Raw genomic sequence first — 23342 nt, 5'->3', positions numbered from 1 at the left:
ATTAACTGTCCTGGTTATTGATATAATAAATAAAAATTCATTTATGAATCATCCCCCATGAAACGCCCCCAAGTGATGGGCAATAAAAACCATTTCAGCAATTGTCAGACGGCCCAACATTAGCTAATGTGTCTTATTAATTAACAGCAAGCTTGAGATGTTGAAGAGTGTGTGTGTGTGTGGGGGGGGGTGTTTCTGCCCTGCTCCACCCCATAATGTTCTAGATCTGCATGCTCTTCGGAGAAATTTCTGGTCCGCACATCTCTTAAGGCATTTCATCGAGAATTGTGATTCTTGTGGTTAAAATGTCCCCAGGCGGAAGCTTGGAAACCTTGCTGTTCCTGCTGATGAAAAATGGAAGGCGGTGTTTGAGGAATGCTGGCATCAGCTAGGCTGTGAGCAACCAGGCCAAGGGGACAGGTGGAAAGCTTGGGATAGCATTGCTGTTGCCCTGACAACCAATCGGCGTCAACACAAAGACAGGTTAGTGGTGAGGGACACTTGTTCTTCAAGAAACAGCAGGAAAAAAATATCAAGTGAAGTTCGGCCACCATTTTAAATTTACATTAAGATTTTTAAAAACAGCTTACTGGAAGTTTGCTATGGATATATATTGTAATATATGTAGTTTCACAGCATTTGTGTACATTTTTTAAAAAGTATACATGTAAAAAATCTGCCATTTTGTGTGTGGAAACCTCTGCAATTCTAGTGTTTTATGAATCTATTAGGTACTGACAGAATGTTAGTGTGGTAGCAAGAGCCTTTAGTTAGCACAGTTGATCACATACTGCCCAGAATTATTTTTAAATTAGTAAATTATAGGGGGAAAATTCTTAAGAGAGGAGATGGATGTAGAAAAGGAGGAAATGTTTCAGAGCAGATATGAAGGTTATCAGCAGTTTAGAAGAAATGGCTAGAAAGAGCCATTCCAATTGGCAAGAATTAAGGGCAAGTACATTATACAGTGGCATACTTTAAATAGGGAAGGGAGATATCCACATGAGCAGCCCTATGACAGAAGCAGAAAAGTATTATTTTTGTACACTTAAGAAAATCTGTACCTGTGGGATATTGGGAAACAAAAGTGTAGTTATTGGAGAGAGAGGAAGGAATGAGTGTGGCAAATATAATGGGTCCTCTGATAGCAAGATGACAGAAAGAGCTAAGAACATTTTGCTAGTATAATTTATTGCATTTTTCAGTATCTGGTTTCCAGGATTTGTAATTATTTTTTATTTTCTCATGTGTGTTTTTTTAGACTTTCTTGTTGATTGGTTTGTAGCTACTTGACCCATGTGTGTTTCCTATATAGCTTATAACTATATCTCTTCCATTGTTGCAGCCCAGAACTGTTAAGTAGATCTCATGCGCAAACTTTGGAGAGCTTGGAGTTCATTCCAAAACACGTTGGTGCCTTCACACTCGAAAAATACGACAACATTAAGAAATATCTCATAAAGGTATTGTGACTGTTGTTAAATAAGCTCTTATGTATAAGCTGGGATGCAAACAGGGAACACACTGTGTTCAGTAAACGGGACCTGCATGCATTCCTACTATAAAGTGAGGATTTTGTCATAAGTAATAAGTTTGTAAGAACACTATTTCCAGTTCTTTCCCCAGCTCTTCTATAAACTCCTACAGATTGCAGTCTGTGGTATAATTTTCAGATGATACTAGAGCAGAGGTCAGCAAACTTTTTCAGCAGGGGGCCAGTCCACTGTCCCTCAGACCTTGTGAGGGGCCGGACTATATTTTAAAGAAAAATAGTGAACAAATTCCTAAGCCCCACAAATAACCCAGAGATGCATTTTAAATAAAAGTGCACATTCTACTCATGTAAAAACACCAGGCAGGCCCCACAAATAACCCAGAGATGCATTTTAAATAAGAGGACACATTCTACTCATGTGAAAACACGCTGATTCCCGGACCGTCCATGGGCCGGATTTAGAAGGAGATTGGGCCGGATCCGGCCCCCGGGCCTTAGTTTGCCTACCCATGTACAAGACTAGAGCATTGATATTGTAATAATAATAATAATAATAATAATAATAATAAAATTTATTTATACCCCGCCCTCCCCAGCTAAGGCCGGGCTCAGGGCAGCTAACAAGCAATAATAAAAACAAGTTGAATGAATACAACTTAAAAACAAGATTAAAATACAACATTAAAACATTGAAACATTAAAATGCAGCCTCATCACAGGAGGAGAAAGGAAAAAAGAAAGAGGGCGAGGGAATCAAATTGACTCCAAGCCAAAGGCCAGGCGGAACAACTCTGTCTTACAGGCCCTGCGGAAAGAAATCAGATCCTGCAGGGCCCTGGTCTCATGAGACAGAGCGTTCCACCAGGCTGGAGCCAGTGCTGAAAAAGCCCTGTCTCTGGTTGAGGCTAATCTAACTGTACTCTAACATTGTAGAGTAAATCTTCTTCTTTTCTATAAGATGGGTAAGGTAAAGGTAAAGGGACCCCTGACCATTAGGTCCAGTCATGACCAACTCTGGGGTTGCGGCGCTCATCTCGCTTTATTGGCCGAGGGAGCCGGCGTACAGCTTCCGGGTCGTGGCCAGCATGACTAAGCCGCTTCTGGCGAACCAGAGCAGCGCACGGAAACGCCGTTTACCTTCCCACCGGAGCGGTACCTATTTATCTACTTGCACTTTGACGTGCTTTCGAACTGCTAGGTTGGCAGGAGCAGGGACTGCGCAATGGGAGCTCACCCCGTCGCGGGGATTCGAACCGCCGACCTTCTGATCGGCAAGTCATAGGCGCTGTGGTTTAACCCACAGCGCCACCCGCGTCCCATAAGATGGGTAGGTTATGTATATTGTTTGAACTGCCATTGCTTTAAACAAAGAGCCTTAAATAAATATGAGTGTTGCAATCAAGACTCTGCTTCTTTATGTAGCCGCCAAATTCTCTGACCCTTTTCTTTTTAGGCGTGTGATACTCCCCTGCATCCTTTGGGAAAACTTGTTGAGACCCTAGTTGCTGTATACCGAATGACATATGTAGGCGTGGGAGCTAATCGGCGGCTGTTGCAGGAAGCAGTCAGGGAAATTAAATCCTACCTCAAACGCATCTTCCAGCTAGTCAGGTAAGGAAAAAAGCAATAATAATAATAATAATTTATTATTTGTACCCCGCCCATCTGGCTGGGTTTCCCCAGCCACTCTGGGCGGCTTCCATAGAAACAAAAAATACAGTAAAATATCACAGATTAAAAACTTCCCTGAACAGGGCTGCCTTAAGATGTCTTCTAAATGTCAGGTAGTTATTTATCGCTTTGACATCTGATGGGAGGGCGTTCCACAGGGCGGGCGCCACTACCGAGAAGGCCCTCTGCCTGGTTCCCTGTAGCTTTGCTTCTCGCAATGAGGGAACCTCCAGAAGGCCCTAGGCGCTGGACCTCAGCGTCTGGGCAGAACGATGGGGGTGGAGACGCTCCTTCAGGTATACTGGGCCGAGGCCATTTAGGGCTCTAAAGGTCAACACCAGCACTTTGAATTGTGCTTGGAAACGTACTGGGAGCCAATGTAGGTCTTTCAAGACCGGTGTTATGTGGTCTCGGCGGCCGCCCCCAGTCACCAGTCTAGCTGCCACGTTCTGGATTAGTTGTAGTTTCCGGGTCACCTTCAAAGGTAGCCCCACGTAGAGCACATTGCAGTAGTCCAAGCGGGAGATAACCAGAGCATGCACTACTCTGGCGAGACAGTCCGCGGGCAGGTAGGGTCTCAGCCTGCGTACCAGGTGGAGTTGGTAGACAGCTGCCCTGGATACAGAATTGACCTGCGCCTCCATGGACAGCTGACAGCTCCATGAACTTTGTCTCTCATTTAGTGTAAAACTTTTATACTTCCACCTTTCTCTCTTAACAAACATGCATAAAGAAATGCATTTGTGCAGAAAAGCTGATCACCCAGCAGCCGTTGAATTGTTGCCAGGTTCCCCTGCAAGAAAGAAAACCGAAGAAAATTATTCGCAGAGAGTTATGTTTGAAAAAATGGTTGCAACCCTTGTTAAGAATTTTTGACACAGTTTGGTGAGTTGTGGTTAATTTTACACATGTTTTGATTTTAAGGTTCCTGTTCCCTGATCTTCCTGAAGAGGGCAGTTCAATCCCACTTTTGGTGACTGAGACCAAAGGAAGGAGATCATTCTGTAGTGGGAAAAATGACTCCAGGCCAGAATCTCCGGAACCAGGGTATGTAGATAAAAATCTGTTTAGAAGTTTAGTGTTTAGCCTGGAGAAGAGGAGGTTAAGGGGTGATATGATAGCCATGTTCAAATATATAAAAGGATGTCACATAGAGGAGGGAGAAAGGTTGTTTTCTGCTGCTCCAGAGAAGCGGACACGGAGCAATGGATCCAAACTACAAGAAAGAAGATTCCACCTAAACATTAGGAAGAACTTCCTGACAGTAAGAGCTGTTCAACAGTGGAATTTGCTGCCAAGGAGTGTGGTGGAGTCTCCTTCTTTGGAGGTCTTTAAGCAGAGGCTTGACAACCATGTGTCAGGAGTGCTCTGATGGTGTTTCCTGCTTGGCAGGGGTTGGATTCGATGGCCCTTGTGGTCTCTTCCAACTCTATGAATCTATGATTCTATGATTCTAAATGCTTGACATGGGGTGGTAGGATCGGGGAGTAAGCTCTCCATATCTGCTCCTTCTCTGATCAGTGGCTGGGGCCAGACTAGTCCTCCCTTTGCTGTGCTGATATTCCTGAGCTCAGTGTGTGCATGTGCACACCTCATAGTGTCAGTTGTTCCTCACACACAAATATGGAACACAATTGTTCCATATTTAGGGGCTGTGGTGTCATCCAACAAGGACAGACATTTAAGCTGCTCAGGAGCTTAAGAACTGAACAGGGGATTGATTGCTCTTTGTGGAAAGAGGAGCAGAAAGTTTGGGGAGTGAATTTCCTATCACGCCCACCCACCTTTCCTTGGACTGGTTGCCTTTCTTCCTCAACATGTGTTGTTGATAGGACAGGTTGGTAATTATCTAGGGGATGAGGGTTCAACAAGAAAGACCTGGTTATGTTTAGAGTGATACCGCATAGACAAATGTTCCCTGATACCACAATGAGGGATTTGTTGGAATGCAGATAGAGAGAATTGATAAGAATAAATGATCTGTTGTGACCTTGACGGAAGCGTACAATAGATGTGCCTTCTTGTTTTGGCTCATCTTCCTCTTTCCCCCCCTCCTTTTCCCCCTTTTTTCTCCCCCCCCCCCTTATTCTTCTTCTTCTTTCCTTTTTCTTTTTTCTTTCCCATAATGGCTTATGCTTTACGCCATGTACTTTGATATTTTTTGTAGATTTTTAGCTTTTTTCATTATCATTTTGTAATTTTGGTTCTCTATATTTATATGTATTTGTGTCAGGGAACTGCCATCGGCTCAGGGGGGAGAGGGGAAAAGCCGGATGGATTACAGAGAGCCCCCAAAGATCGTGGGAAGCAGCCCCTCCTCAGCGGAGGAGAGTAACCACGCCTCCAGTGGAGAGGAGCTTCAGGGCTCGGAGGAGGCGAGGCGGTGCCAGGACACCTTGCCTGGGCAAAGCGGGGAGGTCCTCCATTACCCATGCCCTCCTTGCAGACTGGGCATCAAGAAACTACTTTGCTGGGGAATTTTTAAGGACCACCCACTCACGGATTCTGCCAGTGAATGAGCCAGCCACGGGAGAGTGGCGCTCTGGACAGATAAAGTTTATTTTGGCATCAAAAGCGAGGCTTCACAGCCAAGCAGGGAGGCATTTGCCTGCTTGCTCTTGAGCAACCCCTTGGAGCCCCAACAATTTGTTTAAAGCAAAATAAAAGTCTTTTTAAAAAAGGAAAAAAAGATAAGACAGGTTGAGGAGAGCCGAGCCATATAATAAAGATTTCTGTGAGCTGCCCCTCGTTCATCCAAAGCTCTTTCTTTGTTTTGTGTTTTTCAGCTATGTGGTCACAAGCTCTGGGTTGATGCTTCCTGTGTTGCTACCGCGACTCTACCCTCCTTTGTTCATGCTGTACGCCTTAGACAATGAGCGAGAGGAAGATGTTTACTGGGAGTGCGTCCTGCGTCTGAACAAACAACCAGACATGGCTCTGTTGAGCTTTTTGGGGGTGCAAATGTAAGCATGCTTCAATGTGTTTCTCCTGGCTAGAGAATGCAGTACAGTGGTACCTCGGGTTAAGTACTTAATTCGTTCCGGAGGTCTGTTCTTAACCTGAAACTGTTCTTAACCTGAAGCACCACTTTAGCTAATGGGGCCTCCTGCTGCTGCCGGAGCACGATTTCTATTCTCATCCTGAAGCAAAGTTCTTAACCCGAGGTACTATTTCTGGGTTAGCGGAGTCTGTAACCTGAAGCGTATTGTCAGGGAACTCCATCGGCCCAGGGGCGAGAGGGGAAAAGCCGGATGGATTACAGACAGCCCGCAAAGATCGTGGGAAGCAGCATCTCCTCAGCAGAGGAGAGCAACCACACCTCCAGTGGTTCGGAGGGCTCGGAGGAGGCGAGGCGGTGCCAGGACACCTTGCCTGGGCAAAGCGGGGAGGAGAGAGGTCTTCCGTTACCCATGCCCTCCTTGCGCAGTAGGCTTCCGCGCAGAGAGGGGAGGCGCAGACTGGGCATCAAAAAACTACTCTGCTGGGGAAGGTTTAAGGACCGCCCACTCACGGATTCTGCCAGTGAATGAGCAAGGCACGAAATAGAGGCGCTCTGCATTCTAACGGTTTTCATCATCAATAAGAAACCTTTTAAAACAGACTATTGAAGCTTATTGCCTGATTGCTCTCGAGCAACCAGCCAATACTTCAAACACGTATGTAACCTGAAGCATATGTAACCCGAGGTAAAAAGGTAAAGGTACCCCTGCCCGTACGGGCCAGTCTTGACAAACTCTAGGGTTGTGCGCCCATCTCACTCAAAGAGGCCAGGGGCCAGCGCTGTCCGAAGACACTTCCGGGTCACGTGGCCAGCGTGACGAAGCTGCTCTGGCGAGCCAGAGCCGCATACGGAAACGCCGTTTACCTTCCCGCTAGTAAGCGGTCCCTATTTATCTACTTGCACCCGAGAGTGCTTTCGAACTGCTAGGTTGGCAGGCGCTGGGACCGAACAACGGGAGCGCACCCCGCCGTGGGGATTCGAACCGCCGACCTTTCGATCGGCAAGCCCTAGGCACTGAGGCTTTTACCCACAGCGCCACCCGCGTCCCATGTAACCCAAGGTACCATTGTACTTATTTCCTGTTTGTTACTGTCGGGGGATTAATTGTCACCTCTCACAAAGGAGATTTAGAGCTTTCCAAAGTCTTTTGGGTGTAAGGCTGGTTTTGTTATGGCCGTGCCACAAAGAAATGTGCATTCTTCACTTAATTCATCGTTGCTCTTAAGCCAACCTTTCCCAGCCTGGTGTCCTCCCAGATGTTTCAGACAGCAACTCCCATCAGCATCAGTGGAAGTTCCAGTCCAATGGCATCTGGAGGGCAGCAGGTCCAGGAAACTTGCATTAAGATGAGCCAAAAAGTTTTTGCTTTGATCCACTCAGTTGACTGATCCAGATATATGAGGAAATTCCACTATGCTAAGAACTCGGTCCCTGCTCCTGCCAACCTAGCAGTTCGAAAGCACTTCAAGGTGCAAGTAGATGAATAGGTACCACTCCAGCGGGAAAGTAAACGGCATTTCCGTGCGCTGCTCTGGTTCGCCAGAAGCGGCTTAGTCATGCTGGCCACATGACCCGGAAGCTGTACGCCGGCTCCCTCAGCCAGTAAAGCGCGATGAGCGCCGCAACCCCAGAGTCGGTCATGACTGGACCTAATGGTCAGGGGTCCCTTTACCTTTACTAAGAACCTGAAACCTCAATTATATATTTGTAAGGAAGTGTGTTAGAAAACAAATTCTTTTGTTTAACTTCCTTTCTTCCATGATAGGAAAATAATTAACTATACTCATGGTACTTCTTTCAGGAAATTTTGGCCAACGAAAACCTGTATTCTTGGTGAAAATAAAAAGGTATGTTATATTTCATCTGGAGTTCCCTTAACTGCATATCTTTGATAGCCTTTGAATTGAATAAAGCTAGACTGCAGTCACTGTGTGTGTCAGTTTTAATTCATTGCTGTTTTGGTTAGCACTTGACATTTATATGTCAATCATTTTTACAGTTTACAGTGTACAGTTCTTCTAGATGCATGGCTCCAAGGACATGTAATATTTATCGTTATCTTTCCTGTCATGATTTCACTTAAGTGATTTTTAAAAAATGATCCCCAAATCATTGCTTCATTAAAAGATACAGTACAATCTAATTATTCATTGATTTGGGTGGAGGCTTTCTGTGGTTTCCTTTTAGATGCTCATATTCTGCATGTGGTTAAGCTGCACTTTCTCTATTAAAGCAAAAGCAATAATCCTTCCGTATGGAATTTATAAAGTGCAGGTGTCCAGTTGGTACATTCTGCACGCCAGAGGCAGGCTACATTGCTGTTGATAAACAGGGAGAAAGGGAGAAAGAAGAAGAGTTTGGATTTGATATCCCGCCTTTCACTCCCCTTCAGGAGTCTCAAAGCGGCTAACATTCTCCTTTCCCTTCCTCCCCCACAACAAACACTCTGTGAGGTGAGTGGGGCTGAGAGACTTCAAAGAAGTGTGACTGGCCCAAGGTCACCCAGCAGCTGCATGTGGAGGAGCAGAGACGCGAACCCGGTTCCCCAGATTACGAGACTACTGCTCTTAACCACTACACCACACTGGCTCGTTTTGCAGACTAGGTGCCTTTGGGCCAGCACAGCCTGATGATATCATTTTGTGCCCATCCTGACTGCTAGCATCTATAGAGCACAAGTGTTCAACCATGATGAAGCTTTGATTTTTGGACATGGCTCAGAAAGAACGTGGCAGCAGCATGTCACCAACTTGATGTTCCCAGCCACAGTTATGTCTTGGCTTGGTTCTCATAAAGTGGGGACCCAAAGTATTTTGTAAGATGATAATATTCACTGAAGGATTTTGAGGGTTGCATTTCTCAAGTGCAGATGTCTATCACTCACTAGATAATTGTTCAAGTTGATCCTCTTCTTTCATTTTAATTGATCAAATTTACACATGACAGAATCACAGCTTTAATTCTATTTTTAATATAGTGACGATATAGAAGTAGGGATGGGCAGAGCAATCAAACTCCTTGACAATTTTGCATGTGTTCATTCATAAGTCTGTTCTGTATTGTTTTCATGTTACGCACATTTTTTAAAAACCCTACAAACAATCCGTTTGAATACAGTACATATTTTATCATAAAATAAAATATTAAAAATTCTCGCAATGTACCCATGGCTAAAATAGGTTTTATCCTAACCTATGCATGTGAAAACACTTCCCCCCACCCTCCGAAACCAAGAATTGAGTCGCTAAATTCAGAGGTGTTCAGAATTGAAACTTTACTTATGTCACATTCTAGTCGGAACATTAATCTGGGAGGTGAGGATCGGGTCTGTTTGCACTGCAGTTCACAGAAATCAAATTCCTCAAGCATCCCTAAATGTAAGACAAACTAAAGCATAAAGCTCACAGCCCTGATGTGCACTGTTGAAAATATCCTCTCCCGACCCCCATTTGAAGTAGCCTTCTCGAAACTGGAATTCATGCAGAAACTGAACTATTGTGGTGCTCTAGAAGTTGAAATTTATTGCAGTCATAATCCAGCATCTCTGATTACTTCTGAAATTGGTGTGATGAATTATTCTATCCAAGACACTGTTAGAAATCATAATCATAGGTTTTCATTCTTATGCTTAGGTATTGCCAAATACAAAAGATGCCTGTTTTGCTTCAGCAGTGGAGTGCTTACAACAGATCAGGTAATCTTGAACATTGACTCTTTATTGTCCTGTCTTTCTGGTCCTAGTCAGTAGTGCTACTTCCACTTGGTGATCTGAGGATTGTGGTCTTAGGCTTCGGTGGTAACGCATTTGCTAGGAAGCAAACCCCATTGTACACAGAGAGACTTACTGCCGAGTGAGCTGGAAGCATATAATGTATCACAATTTAATGTGTCACTGTGTAGAGCAGTCTTCTCTAGATATTTTGAACTGCCACTTCCAACATCCCTGATCATTGGCCACTATGGATAAGGTTGATAAGAGTTGTAGTCCAAAGCATATGAAAAGCACCAGAGTTTTGTTCTTCGGCCTATTTCTTGCTTTCATTTATGTGCCAAATTAAAAGGTGCAGTTCTCTTGTACTGGCTTTTTGACAGCTTCCTCTCTGTATAGGTAAATCCTTTGTGTGCATCAAGGAACCCAAAACTTGGGTTGTGTGTTTGATTTTCTTGTTAGAGAATGGGGTAAAACAGAATTCGCTCGCCACTATTTTACCGCCTTATTGAAATCTTTCAAGAATTTGCCTTGCCAGCGTCACGAATGCTTTAATTTTCCTTTTTTTAAAAAATGTCTTCCTAATAGTACAACTTTTACACCTGCTGACAAACTGAAGGTGATCCAGCAGACTTTTGAGGAAATCTCACAGAGCGTCCTCGAGAGTCTTCATGAGGATTTCCTTTGGTCGATGGATGATTTGTTTCCTGTTTTTCTGTATGTGGTGCTACGAGCCAGGTGGGCAGCTGTTTAATTTTTGCAAATGCAGTGAATCTTGTCATTTGCAAATGCAATGAATACTCATAGAATCATAGAATTGTAGAATTGGAAGGGACCACAAGGGTCATCTAGTCCAAACCCCTGTAATGCAGAAATCTTTTGCCTAAAGTTGGGCTCTAACCCATAACCCTGAGATTAAGAATCTTATGTCCTGGCAACTGAGCCAAGATAGGTGAAATGCTTAATTAAACAAAGTTCTGGGTCTAAGTGGACTAAATCAGTGTGTCCCACTCACATAGAATCATAGAATCATAGAGTTGGAAGAGACCACAAGGGCCATCGAGTCCAACCCCCTGCCAAGAAGGAAACACCATCAGAGCACTCCTGACATATGGTTGTCAAGCCTCTGCTTAAAGACCTCCAAAGAAGGAGACTCCACCACACTCCTTGGCAGCAAATTCCACTGTCAAACAGCTCTTACTGTCAGGAAGTTCTTCCTAATGTTTAGATGGAATCTTCTTTCTTGTAGTTTGGATCCATTGCTCTGTGTCCACTTCTCTGGATTTTTATTGATTACATGGGGCTGAGATAACACCACTGTTGGCTCTGATCCATTGGCAGTAGCACAATACTTTTTCATCTGTTACATGGGGGGGGGGGGTAATACCTTTGCTCTGGGGAATAGCTATCTTGTTACCCTGCCTTTTGTATTTCAGTGGTGATAGGTGGGTGGCGTATGGGAAGTGGGTGGCGCTGTGGGTTAAACCACGGAGCCTAGGACTTGCCAATCAGAAGTTCGGCGGTTCGAATCCCCACGACGGGGTGAGCTCCCGTCGCTCAGTCCCTGCTCCTGCCAACCTAGCAGTTCAAAAGCACGTCAGAGTGCAAGTAGATAAATAGGTACCACTCTGGCGGGAAGGTAAGCGGCGTTTCAGTGTGTTGCTCTGGTTTGCCAGAAGTGGCTTAGTCATGCTGGCCACATGACCTGGAAGTTATACGCCGGCTCCCTCAGCCAATAAAGCGAGATGAGCGCTGCAACCCCAGAGTCAGCCACAACTGGACCTAATGGTCAGGGGTCCCTTTACCTTTACTTTAGGTGTGCACTCTGTACTCTTGGTGAAGTCTTGTGAAATAGTGGCTGGTTGACTTAAACAGCTGTTCCCTTTTTGTGGCAGGATCAGGAATTTGGGTTCTGAAGTGCATTTGATTGAGGACCTCATGGATCCATATCTCCAACATGGGGAGCAAGGCATTATGTTCACTACTCTGAAGGCAAGCCTATAAATAATATCCTTATTTAAGACATTAATTGTTTATCTATTTTTTTCTGTATACACCATTTATATTTAGACTTGTTTGAACTGTCAGTCAGATCTCTCACCTGCTTTGATCGCAAATACAACGTCCTTACCTTTAGTCCTTAATCTTTGTAATCAGCAATAGCTGCTAACTAGGAAATCTGAAAACCACAAAGCTGTGCTAACTTGCTGATAACTGATTTTATTGGTAATATTATATTTCATGTAAACACCTTAAAGGTTTTGATGATTAAGATGTATATAAACCCTGTTAAATTAAAATAATAAAGTAGCTTAATCTGGATCCAACCCACATAACTGTATCGCCAGAATGGTGCATGCTCTAATTGTCTCTCGCTTGGACTACTGCAATGCGCTCTATGTGGGGCTACCTTTGAAGGTGACCCGGAAACCACAATTAATCCAGAATGCGGCAGCTAGACTGGTGACTAGGAGCGGCCGCCGAGACCATATAACACTGGTCTTGAAAGACCTACACTGGCTCCCAGTATGTTTCCAAGCACAATTCAAAGTGTTGGTACTGACCTTTAAAGCCCTAAACGGCCTCGGTCCAGTATACCTGAAGGAGCGTCTCCACCTCCATTGTTCTGCCCGGACACTGAGGTCCAGCGCTGAGGGCCTTCTGTGAGAAGCCAAGTTACAGGGAACCAGGCAGAGGGCCTTCTCGGTAGTGGCACCCGCCCTGTGGAACTACCAAATAACTACCAAACTTTTAGAAGACACCTGAAGGCAGCCCTGTTTAGGGAAGCTTTTAATGTTTAATAGGTTATTGTATTTTAGTGTTTTGTTGGAAGTCGCCCAGAGTGGCTGGGGAAACCCAGCCAGATGGGCAGGTATAAATAAATTATTATTATTATTAATAATAATAATTATAAAAGAATGCTGATTGTCATTTTTTAAAAAATACAACCTTATTTGCAGGCATGTTATTACCAGATTCAACACGAGAAGCTCACCTAAATATAGAAGACCCCGATGAACACAGCTTTAGTCTTCTTCACAGAAATGCACTTATGATGGACTGAGAATCTTTATGCGGTGGATGCAGTTCTGAGGCCTTTAAAAAAGAGAAAAAGCAGAGGCCAATATAAATGGGAAAAAAGAAAATTTATAAGAAGCAAAAATAAGGTTTCCAAGGCAGCTCTCGGAGAAAAAATATTTGCCCTTCAAAGTGGCAAAGTGTTTTTTCCCATCTCTTCACAAAGGCAATGTGTAGTGTGGCATCTACATGGAATTCATATAAAAGCATAGTCTGGAAGTATGCTGCTTGTTAGAGACTATCTGAGCTTCCCGAGGATTGAAGTGCACTATGGAACCACACAGTGTCTTTCTAAGTTAAACTGCCTGGGTCTATGTATCCACTAAGATCTGTCTACAGAACTCATGGCTTCCCTACTTCTTCTGATCCATGGCAATCCAAGACTTAAGATGTACTGAATATACAATTCATGTGACTGGAGCAGTTTCATTACACAGATTACAGAAGGCTAGCAATGTGGTCTGTCAGAATAAGTATATGCTTGGCCATGCCTGAGATGTTGGCTTAGTATGCAGGGACCTAGAGTACCTGAAAGGAAACACTTTTTTTTTTTTGTTCAAATGTTATTTTTGTTGTTGTTTAAAGAAGAGAGCCACAAAACATTCATGCCATTGTTCTTGTGACTTTTCCTTTGGTGTATGTGGATAATGTTAGCTGACATCTTGGATAAAACAGGTGCTGTCCTTCACTATGTCTGTCACAGATGTGGGAGATATTCTAGTTGAATTAACAAGTTAATACAGACAATGCCGATAACTTCTGGAAATCTGAATCATGGCTTTTGTGTAGCTCCTTTATTTAAAAAAAATATATGGTGGGATCAGTGGCTGTAAATGGAGCAATTTTCATAATAAAGAATAATTCTGTGATTTCTTTTGTGGCAATTAATACAAATTCCATTTGGGTGCTATTCGCTAATCACTCCAAGGTGGTTTTTCTGTTAAAAAATTGTGAGTTACAGCTCTGTGGAAGGTACCATACATACTTAAAAGTTATTGGTTCCCATCAGCTTCCCCCATTACCTCCATTTTATTCCACCCACAATTTAATAAAAATGGTACTGTAAGTTGATTCCCCAGTTGGCATTGAGATTTACGGACTGGATTTCTAACAACCAGGTTAAATCTCTGGCTCAAATGAGAGAGGAGTTGGGTTCTCTTTGTGCATTTCCAAGACTTTTTAAACAGCTGGAAAGCTCACCCGGAGACAGAGAAATGATCTTGAATAATTAATTTGTGAAAAACTCAAAATGTCAAAATTATACCAAGAAATCTCCAAGAGAGATAAAGCATAATTTTGACATTTTGTTTTCATTTTTCTCAAATTGTTTTTTCAGGATTATTTCTCTGTCTCAAACCTTCTGAACGAGATCCTAACCAGCTACTTAACGAGTCTTGGAAACACAAAATTGGAAACATTGATTGAAGCTTCTATTTCAAATGATACATGGCCCCTACACCAGACATGCCATACACAGAGATGTTTTACAATCTGGAAATCGGCATTAAGGAAATCAGCCCTGAGTGCTCACTGGAAGGACAGATCCTGAAGCTGAGGCTCCAATACTTTGGCCACCTCATGAGAAGAGAAGACTCCCTGGAAAAGACCCTGATGCTGGGAAAGATGGAGGGCACAAGGAGAAGGGGAAGACAGAGGACGAGATGGTTAGACAGTGTTCTCGAAGCTACAAACATGAGTCTGACCAAACTGCAGGAGGCAGTGGAAGACAGGAGTGCCTGGCGTGCTCTGGTCCATGGGGTCACGAAGAGTCGGACACGACTAAACGACTAAACAACAACAACAAGTATAAAAGGAGGGAGGGAATTAAAAGGGTGAGGAATCTCATTGTAGACAAAATATTTTTAAAAAAAATATTTTATATTATGTATGCGCTTATAATTGCAAGTTGCTTTGAGAAGAAAATACAACATATAGATAATATTTGCTGGATTGCTATCCATTCCGCACATTGGTCATTTTCACTACTATTTCTGTTTCCATCAGAATTCTCTGACATTCCTGGTGTTGAATATGGGATTGTTTTACCCTCAGTATGAACCCCGATCCCCAGCCATGTCATCAGGATAGGCCTTTGGGACAGAAGCCCAGATTCCCACTTACCAGTATCTTAGCACATTTTGAAGCAATGCAGTTTACAATCTAGTATAGCTATTGCATCTTGAAATGTCCAAACCCTAAAATATTTTTACCCTGCTTTTCATAATTCCTTTGTGGAATGCTATGTTTTAATTGTCTTTCGATCAGTAATTGCTAGAAGCCCCTTGCGTGTCTTGAGTTGGATTATTCCTAGGCCGTTTCATTATGAGGTAATGATTAGCTAAAGAGAATCCCATAATTAAACGGGCATAGATTTGTTCCAGTAACCTGAGCTGCGTTTGAAAGCTCTGTAGCAGCTTTAATGTTGCTGCTGTTTAACAAAGAAATGGATTTCCTTACTTTCTTTGGACTCTGAACTTGAATAGCTTCTATTCGCCTATATGGGTGTATTGCCAAAGGACAGCTACCTAAATATAAATATCTCTATTCATTGCCTCATGCTACTGATTTGGAAAAACAAACAAACGCAGGCGATCAGATCTATCCATGTGCTAGAATGGGTTTGCAAATGAAGAAATACAATATAATTAGACAAAAATAATAATGTTTCAAGCCAAGTTTTCAGTGAGAAAACAGTTAAGAAGCTTTGTTGTCTCCTTGATAAAAAGAGTCGCCCTGGTTACGTTTCTGCGGATTAAAAAGGAAAGGATGTCCCTAGATTAGCTAGAGCAGTGAGGTGACTTAAGTTACTAATATCCAGCCAATGTTTTCCTTCTAGGCAATTCCTTCTAGGCATTTCTAGGAGATTGGACTGTTGTAAATTCTGATGGGAACTTCTGGTCCCTTTCAGAATCGGCAAGACATCTTGTAGAAGAATTTCATCGTAGTAGCTGTGAAATTGAATTGCAGTTCAATACCTGGTAAGTGGGTTTTTTTCCTTGTGAGACTTGATGATAAACGAATCAGGTCCATAGTTCAACTAATCCTCCTGCTAGATTAAAAAAAGGGGGGGTCTAGAATCCTTAAAAATAAAGGACGATCATAGGGATGTAATTTTCAAAGGTGTTGAACTCCTTTAGGTAGAAAAGGGGAGTTATTCCTTTTCCATTTGTAACTGGGTGACTGTCAGTGAACGTACAGTCATTTCCCTGTCATTGGGTGTTACTATGTCCTTCAAATGTCTTCGAATAATTATTAAGGGTTCCATCGATAACTCATAACCAGCAATCAATTTGGTTTTGTATACTATTGAAATCCAGGTGTTTCTGATTATGGGACAAGCCCAGATGAAACAAATCAACACAAGTCATGTCTCCGGCATTTGTCTGTTTTAGTAGCAAATGTTCAGCTTAATCTCCGTGATTTAAAGTCCTACCTGAATATTAATTTATACAAATTTTCGTTAAGGTTTATTTAGATTGTGAAGTGTGCAATAGGTTTCCATTTGTGAAATGTTCACATGCCTCTCCTCCCATTTATAATGATGGGAAGCAGATTTACAAATTATCTACATTTAATAAGGCTTGGTTTCCTTTGCAAAATAGAATTTTCTTTTGTATGTTGGGGTTAGAGGCTTTCTTTGTCCCTTTTCCTTGTTTCATGACACCGTCAAGTGTTCTTCTTAGAAATGTGCGCATAAGGAAAACGATTTGTCTGTAGCATGATGTGCTGATAGCTTCAGGTACTGTATTGCATTGTTGATACCTGAGCATGTTTTTTCCTATCTACTTGGCACTGCAAACTACCAGGCATTTTTGTTTCATTTCTATTTATTTGGGCATATATGTCAATCAATCAATCAATCAATCAATCTTTATTACGGTCCAGAGACCCAACAAATCATTATAAAGCAATACACAATTCATACAGCCCACCTCCAGGTCAAACAAGCATTATGTTCAGAATATAGGCATCATTTGTTCTTGCAACAACCGATAAAAACTTTGCCACTGCTAATGTTCTAGCGTTTGTCCGGTCTTCCAGTAGGAACCTGACATAGTGAGCCTCTGATTTTCCTGGGAAAAGGTATCAGCAAGGGTAGTATCAGTTCAGCCCTGGCTTGCTCATATTTTGCACAATGCAACAAAATATGTTTTATGGCATATATGTACAAATCGCAGCCAGCTTCAGACTCCCTTCTACGTAGCTATGATTTGTTGAAATAAGCCAGGGTCATGGTTTGATGATGTCCTTTTCAAATATAACAATAAACTATACTTATTTAAAAATAGAAAACAGATACTTCTAATCTCATCACAACAGTGGAAAGGACAGGAGAGGGTGCGAACCTGAGGCCTGCTTAACTGAACTAGACTGTGTGCACACATGCATTGAAGTTTCATATGGGTGTCCTTCTTTAATATATAATTGGGCTACCCACACTTTTAAGATTCAGTTTTGTACAGTCAAAATCTCAAGTACGTGGTAGGCCTGATAAACAGCACCTGAAGAACTTTGAAACATTTTTAGGACTGTCATGGCAATCTTTGTACGTATGAAAGTATATTTGTTTTGGCAACAGTACTTTCCCCCTGAAGTTGTATTACCGTATTTTTTGCTCTATAAGACTCACTTTTCCCCTCCTAAAAAGTAAGGGAAAATGTGTGTGCGTCTTATGGAGTGAATGCAGGCTGCGCAGCTATCCCAGAAGCCAGAACAGCAAGAGCTGCTTTCACTGCACAGCAATCCCTCTTGCTGTTCTGGCTCTGAGATTCAGAATATTTTTTTTCTTGTTTTCCTCCTCCAAAAACTAGGTGCGTCTTGTGGTCTGGTGCGTCTTATAGAGCGAAAAATACGGTAGTTCCCACCTGTGTCTCTCCATAGGAAAGTGAACTCAGCAAGATAAAAGACTCTGCTTCCTGTTAGCAACCACATAAATCACACCCTCCAACATTTCGCTGATGACAACAGGGATGTCAGATTGTCATTGTCATTATTTTATTTACTATTTAGCCCCCACCCATCTGACTGGGGGCTTTCAACATATATAAAAACATAATAAAATATCAAACATTTTCTTTAGAAAAATTCCCCGTACAAGGCTGCCTTCAGATGTCTTCTAAAGGCTAGTTACCTTTCTCCTTGGCTCAGTGGTTGCATAACTCCATACCCTCCCACATTTCTCTGATGAAAATAGGGATGTCCTAAGGCAGGGGTGCCCAAATTTTTCCCAAAGAGGGCCAGATTTGATGAAGTGAACATGCATGAGGGCTGACCTAGGTTGTTGAGCTTTTATTGGATTGAAGTTGCTGAGCTTTTTTTAGGATTTTACCCCAGGACATAATACTGCCACAGGGGTCGAATAACCATATTTTTCGCTCTATAAGATGCACCAGACCATAAGATGCACCTAGTTTTAGAGGAAGAGAACAAGAAAAAAAAATATTCTCTCCCTCTCTGCACAGCGCCTCTCCAGCAAAGCGGGAGGAGAAATGGAAGGGGCTACTTTTCTCCTCCCGCTTTGCTGAAGGGGCGCTGCGCAGAGATGGAAAGCTGCGCAGCGCCTCTCCAGCCAAAGTCAGAACAGCAAGAGGGATCGCTGCACAGCGAAAGCAGCGATCCCTCTTGCTGTTCTGGCTTCTGGGATAGTCGTGCCAAGCCTGCATTCGCTCCATACGACACACACACATTTCCCCTTAATTTTTAGGAGGGGGAAAGTGCGTCTTATAGAGCAAAAAATACAGTAAATGTTGGGGGCGCCCCCACCACGGGGGCGGACCGGATTAGACCCCCAAAATGGACTTTGGACATGCCTATCCTAAGGAAAAGTGGGACATCCTGGGAACAAATCAGGAACCGGGATGGCTTCTGTAAATCTGCGACTGTCCCTGGGAAAGAGGACACCTGGAGAATCTGCATATACCGTATTTTTTGCTCTATAGGACGCACCCGACCATAGGACGTACCTAGTTTTAGAGGGGGAGAACAAGAAAAAAAGTTCTCTCCCTCTCTGCGCAGCGCCCCTTCAGCGAAGCAGCAGGAGAAACGGAGCCACTTCAATTTCTCCTCCCGCTTTGCTGAAGGGGCGCTGCGCAGAGAGGGAAAGCTGTGTAGCGCCTTTCCAGCGAAATGAAGCCAGGAGAGCGAGAGGGATCGGTGCACACCTCAAAGCCTCCGGAGCGCGGCGGGAGCGCTCCCACTGCGCTTCGGAGGCTTCGCGTTGCTTTTGATGAAGCCGTGGAGCCTGCATTCGCTCCATAAGATGCACACACATTTCCCCATAATTTTTGGAGGGGGAAAAGTGCGTCTTATAGAGTAAAAAATACGGTATATAAGATAAACAGTCTCATACTGGAAGGCACATTAATGATCTGGGTTTGGAAGTCAGACTTTTCATCATTCTGGAATCCCCCAAATAGGATGCTGGGTGACCTTGAGCATGCGAGACAGATCTAGATGCCCGCGTTGGCAGAGTGCCTTCTTCCCCAGACTGGGTTGTGTCAGTTGGATTACTTAGACACACAACTGTGACGTGGGGTGGAGCTGAGGGTCTAAGCTCTGCTGCAGCATCTTTCCTGGGAGGAGGTGAGGAGTCAGATTAGAAAGGTGAGAAAAGCACAGAGGAGTCATTTAAGCTGGGTGGCGGCAGTGCACATGCATGAACCATAGGCTCTCTTACGCAGAAGGGCGCACATGCGTCCCACTTCTCCGTGATACAGGAGTGTGAGAGGATAAGCTTGGATGAGTTTTATGCATGCTGGTTTTAGGGCTCAACTTTGGGACTGCTATGCCTAGTCCTCTGAAGTTCTGCGTGCCAAGGGAATTTGAGTACTGAGTCCTAAATCTGCATTCCTCTTTATGCACCGGATTTTTCGCTCTATATAACGCACCAGACCACAAGACGCACCTAGTTTTTGGAGGAGGAAAACAAGAAAAAAAATATTCTGAATCTCAGAAGCCAGAACAGCAAGAGGGATCGCTGCGCAGCGAAAGCAGTGATCCCTCTTGCTGTTCTGGCTTCTGGGATAGCTGCGCAGCCTGCATTCGCTCCATAAGACGCACACACATTTCCCCTTACTTTTTAGGAGGGAAAAAATGAGAGCAAAAAATACGGTAATTAGTATGTTTCATTGTTTAGTTGATTGCTGATTTCTCCCCAAGCCATAAAGAACTCTTACCAAAGGCTATGAATTTTCAAGGGATGTTTTCTGGAATCACTGTATTGGATAAGCAGCATTAAAAATGTGTAAGCAGATTATATTATATACAGATTGCTAGGTGTTTGAAATTCATTGAACAGTATTTTACCATTGAAAACAAAACAAGAAACCCCCTCTGTTTGGCCTGTCAAATACTGAATGATCAAAACCTAGTTATTTTCCGCATGGTTCCATTTCTACCTGTCATAGGAGCCAACTCCTAGGGGCAGAAGTCCCTCTGTCCCCCCCAATAAAATGTTTTAAGGGACTGCTCCCCCATATTTATGGGCCTTACCATTCAAATTGTGTGTGCGTGTGCCAGGTCTTGTGACTGATTATGTGGAGCAGGGCTTATCTGCCCCCTCCCATATTTTATTCAAGTTGTCACCTCTGTTGCCTGTATAGCTATGGAAAGTATAGTATTTGTTTGTTTATATCCCTGCCTAATCAAATGATAACCTAGCACAGACCAGTTAGTTTTGTCAGGCAGGATAGAAATTCAGAAATTAGGTAATCTAAAAATTAGACAACCCAAGGTTGAGAAAGACTGTATTTATTAAAAACAACAAGGGCTTTCCTCCTATTCCGAATGATTTATTCATGGCAATTTTTATCCAGCTTTCTTGACTCTGCATGTCCCATATGCTTTGTTATTTTTAGGAAATGGATGGTTCTGATCTGATTTATATAACTCCTTTGTTTGAATGCTGGCGATAAATAGGCAGATTACTTCTGCTTAGCAAATAGAGTTGTCAAAGGAGTGTGTGTGGATTTACCCCGTATTGACATACCCGCAACTGAAGCTACTGTATGAGGAAATCAGGAAATAGATGGAGACCTAAATGAATAGCTACTGCTGAAGGTGTTTTAGTGCAGGTTTGTGGGAAGAAAACCTGGAAGGAAATATTAATCAGAGGCAGGCATAACTGTGTTCGTTTACAAAAGTGCAAATAGTATATAGCTGTTAAACCAATGACTACAGCGGCATAGACACCATTAATTCAATGCATGTGATTCCCTTCCCAATAATTCTGAAAACTAGTTTGTTAAGGCTGCTGGGAATTTCAGACCCTCCAAGTGTCCCTATTTTCCAGAGACATCCCTGATTTAGAGAAGCCGTCCCAGTTTCTGATTTGATCCCGGAATGTCTCGTTTTCCCCTATTTTCATTGGAGAAATGTTGGAGGGTATGGAGTTATTCGACTCCCAAGCAGTCTGAAGGCAATCTTGTTCGGGGAAGGGTGTTTTTTAAAAATGTTTAATGTTTTGTTATGTTTTTATATCTGTTGGAAGCTGCCCAGAGTAGCTGCTGCAACCCAGTAAGATGTGTGTGGAGTATAAATAGTAAAATTATCATTATGGAATGGGACGTCCCTATTTTCATTTGAGAAATGTTGGAGGGTATAGCTCTGGAGTGTCTGCAGCCTTCATTTTTAAAGAAATCCTGCAGTTTTGGTTTAAAACAAAAACAGCCAAGAACCTACTAAAACTCACACTCTCACCATCTTAGAGAGAAATTTCACAACCAACATTTGCTATTTAGGGGAGTGGGATTATTATCATTGTTGTAGTTATTATTAGCCGTGCTTTTTTCCCCCAGGGGGGCGCATACCCCTAAACATTTTGTAAATTTTTGTACTTTTGTCCATTTACTGTATTTTATTTTTCCCTATTTGAACTATAAAATGGTGGTTTTCTTGAGTCAAAATGAGAGTACAGTGGTACCTCGGGTTAAGTACTTAATTCGTTCCAGAGTTCCGTACTTAACCTGAAACTGTTCTTAACCTGAAGCACCACTTTAGCAAATGGGGCCTCCTGCTGCCGCCGGAGCACAATTTCTGTTCTCATCCTGAAGCAAAGTTCTTAACCTGAAGCACTGTTTCTAGGTTAGCGGAGTCTGTAACCTGAAGCGTATGTAACCTGAAGCATATGTAACCCAAGGTACCACTGTACCCCTAAACATTTCTTTTAGGAAAAAAAAAAGCAGTCGTTGTTGCTGCTGCTGCTGCTTTTAAAAGATAATATGGAACCAAAGCAACAATTCGATTCCATCACTTCGGCCTCACCCGAGGGACTCAAGAACCAGCCACAAAGTACAAAATTCCACCCTGCTTGTTGTCTCCCCCACCTCTTCTCCAGCCTCTGGCACATGTTTGCATCATCGAGCATTCCTCTTTCCCCTCCCTCTCTCCCCTCTCACACGCCCTCCCCCTTCTATCCTTATCTCCTATCTGCAGCGATTTGCCATCTTATGGTATTAACTTTTCAGACACAGGGATACATCCCTGCGCACAGCTTTCCACGCGCTCCCATCTGCGCCTGCCTCTCGCATCTTCCTCCCATCACTCTCTGTTCTCCTTAGAAATCTTTTAACGACGGTGGAGTACCCAGAACGGCAGAAGAAAGGAAGCGAGTTCTAAATATAGGTCCTAAGAAGGGCAGTAAAAGTGACAGTAATTCCTTTGCCTCCGATAAGAAGATTGGGGTAATACATCTGCAGAACAAAGCCACGGAAAATGCCTGCTGCCTTGTGTGGATAAACCCGAAGATAAGAAATTATACAGCGTATTCTCTTCCAGGTTGGTATAATGTTACATTTCTTGCACCCCACTTTTTTTAGGGAAGCTAGGAGACTGTTTGTTGTGGCACAACTGGCTGTATATATATATTTCTACAGTGATGGTGTTCTCTGAGTGAGTGGAAAGAATTCTACTCAAGCAATTCAGCTGGTCAATGACAGCTTTTAACTAGGAGCTGAGCAATTCCTGGCAAGCTCAGATAGTGAGAAGCTTCACTAAAGGACAGGGAGTCTTGCTGCACTTGCCTCCAAAGAACCTGGGTCATAGCTGTAAAGCGTCCCTTATTTGGCGGGACAGTCCCTTATCCCAGCACCATGTCCCGCTGCTGTCCCTTATTGATGATGTCCCTTAAATAAGCTACTGAAGGTAATGGGGCCCTTTCTATGTCCAGTTGCGCTTTGTCAACAACAAATTGTTGCCTTTTTTGTGTTGAATATATGCTATATGGTAATTTATGGACCTAATAGGTATCTAAAGCCATTTGCATGCAACAAAATATGTATTTTATCAAAGTAATTGTTGATCCCTTATTTTGGCTGCTGATCCCTTATTTTTGAGGCTGCTGGCCCCTTATTTTCAAATCTGTAAGTTGACAGCTATGACCTGGATAATTA

At 43.1% G+C, this 23342-nt stretch overlaps 2 protein-coding genes across 14 annotated transcripts in view; both read left to right on the top strand.

The window, feature by feature from the left end:
• Positions 1-13823, top strand: part of ALS2 (alsin Rho guanine nucleotide exchange factor ALS2) — a 49536-nt gene extending 35713 nt beyond the window's left edge. For 3 of the 4 annotated variants that reach the window (XM_083403361.1, XM_083403362.1, XM_083403363.1), the window contains exons 25-34: positions 316-483; positions 1346-1463; positions 2949-3106; positions 4091-4213; positions 5953-6129; positions 7969-8014; positions 9800-9861; positions 10465-10614; positions 11772-11868; positions 12837-13823. In XM_083403361.1, the coding sequence (XP_083259487.1) occupies positions 316-483; positions 1346-1463; positions 2949-3106; positions 4091-4213; positions 5953-6129; positions 7969-8014; positions 9800-9861; positions 10465-10614; positions 11772-11868; positions 12837-12875 (1138 nt within the window). In that variant the 3' untranslated portion in view covers positions 12876-13823. Of the gene's footprint in view, positions 1-315; positions 484-1345; positions 1464-2948; positions 3107-4090; positions 4214-5952; positions 6130-7968; positions 8015-8166; positions 8210-9799; positions 9862-10464; positions 10615-11771; positions 11869-12836 lie in introns of all 4 variants that reach the window. The other variant, XR_014502937.1, reaches the window with a different exon arrangement.
• Positions 13824-15344: 1521 nt separating this feature from the next.
• The window catches only part of MPP4 (MAGUK p55 scaffold protein 4), a 45653-nt gene continuing 37655 nt past the window's right edge, over positions 15345-23342 (top strand). For 2 of the 10 annotated variants that reach the window (XM_083403497.1, XM_083403498.1), the window contains exon 1: positions 22142-22728. The gene's annotated coding sequence lies outside the window, so the exon portion shown is untranslated. Of the gene's footprint in view, positions 15933-19533; positions 19558-22139; positions 22729-23342 lie in introns of those variants that run through there. The other 8 variants (XM_083403499.1, XM_083403500.1, XM_083403501.1 and 5 more) reach the window with 6 other exon arrangements.

Source organism: Podarcis tiliguerta, assembly GCF_965153285.1.
Source record: "Podarcis tiliguerta genome assembly, chromosome: 1".
NCBI lineage: Eukaryota > Metazoa > Chordata > Lepidosauria > Squamata > Lacertidae > Podarcis > Podarcis tiliguerta.
This window is presented reverse-complemented; position numbering and strand designations above follow the sequence as displayed.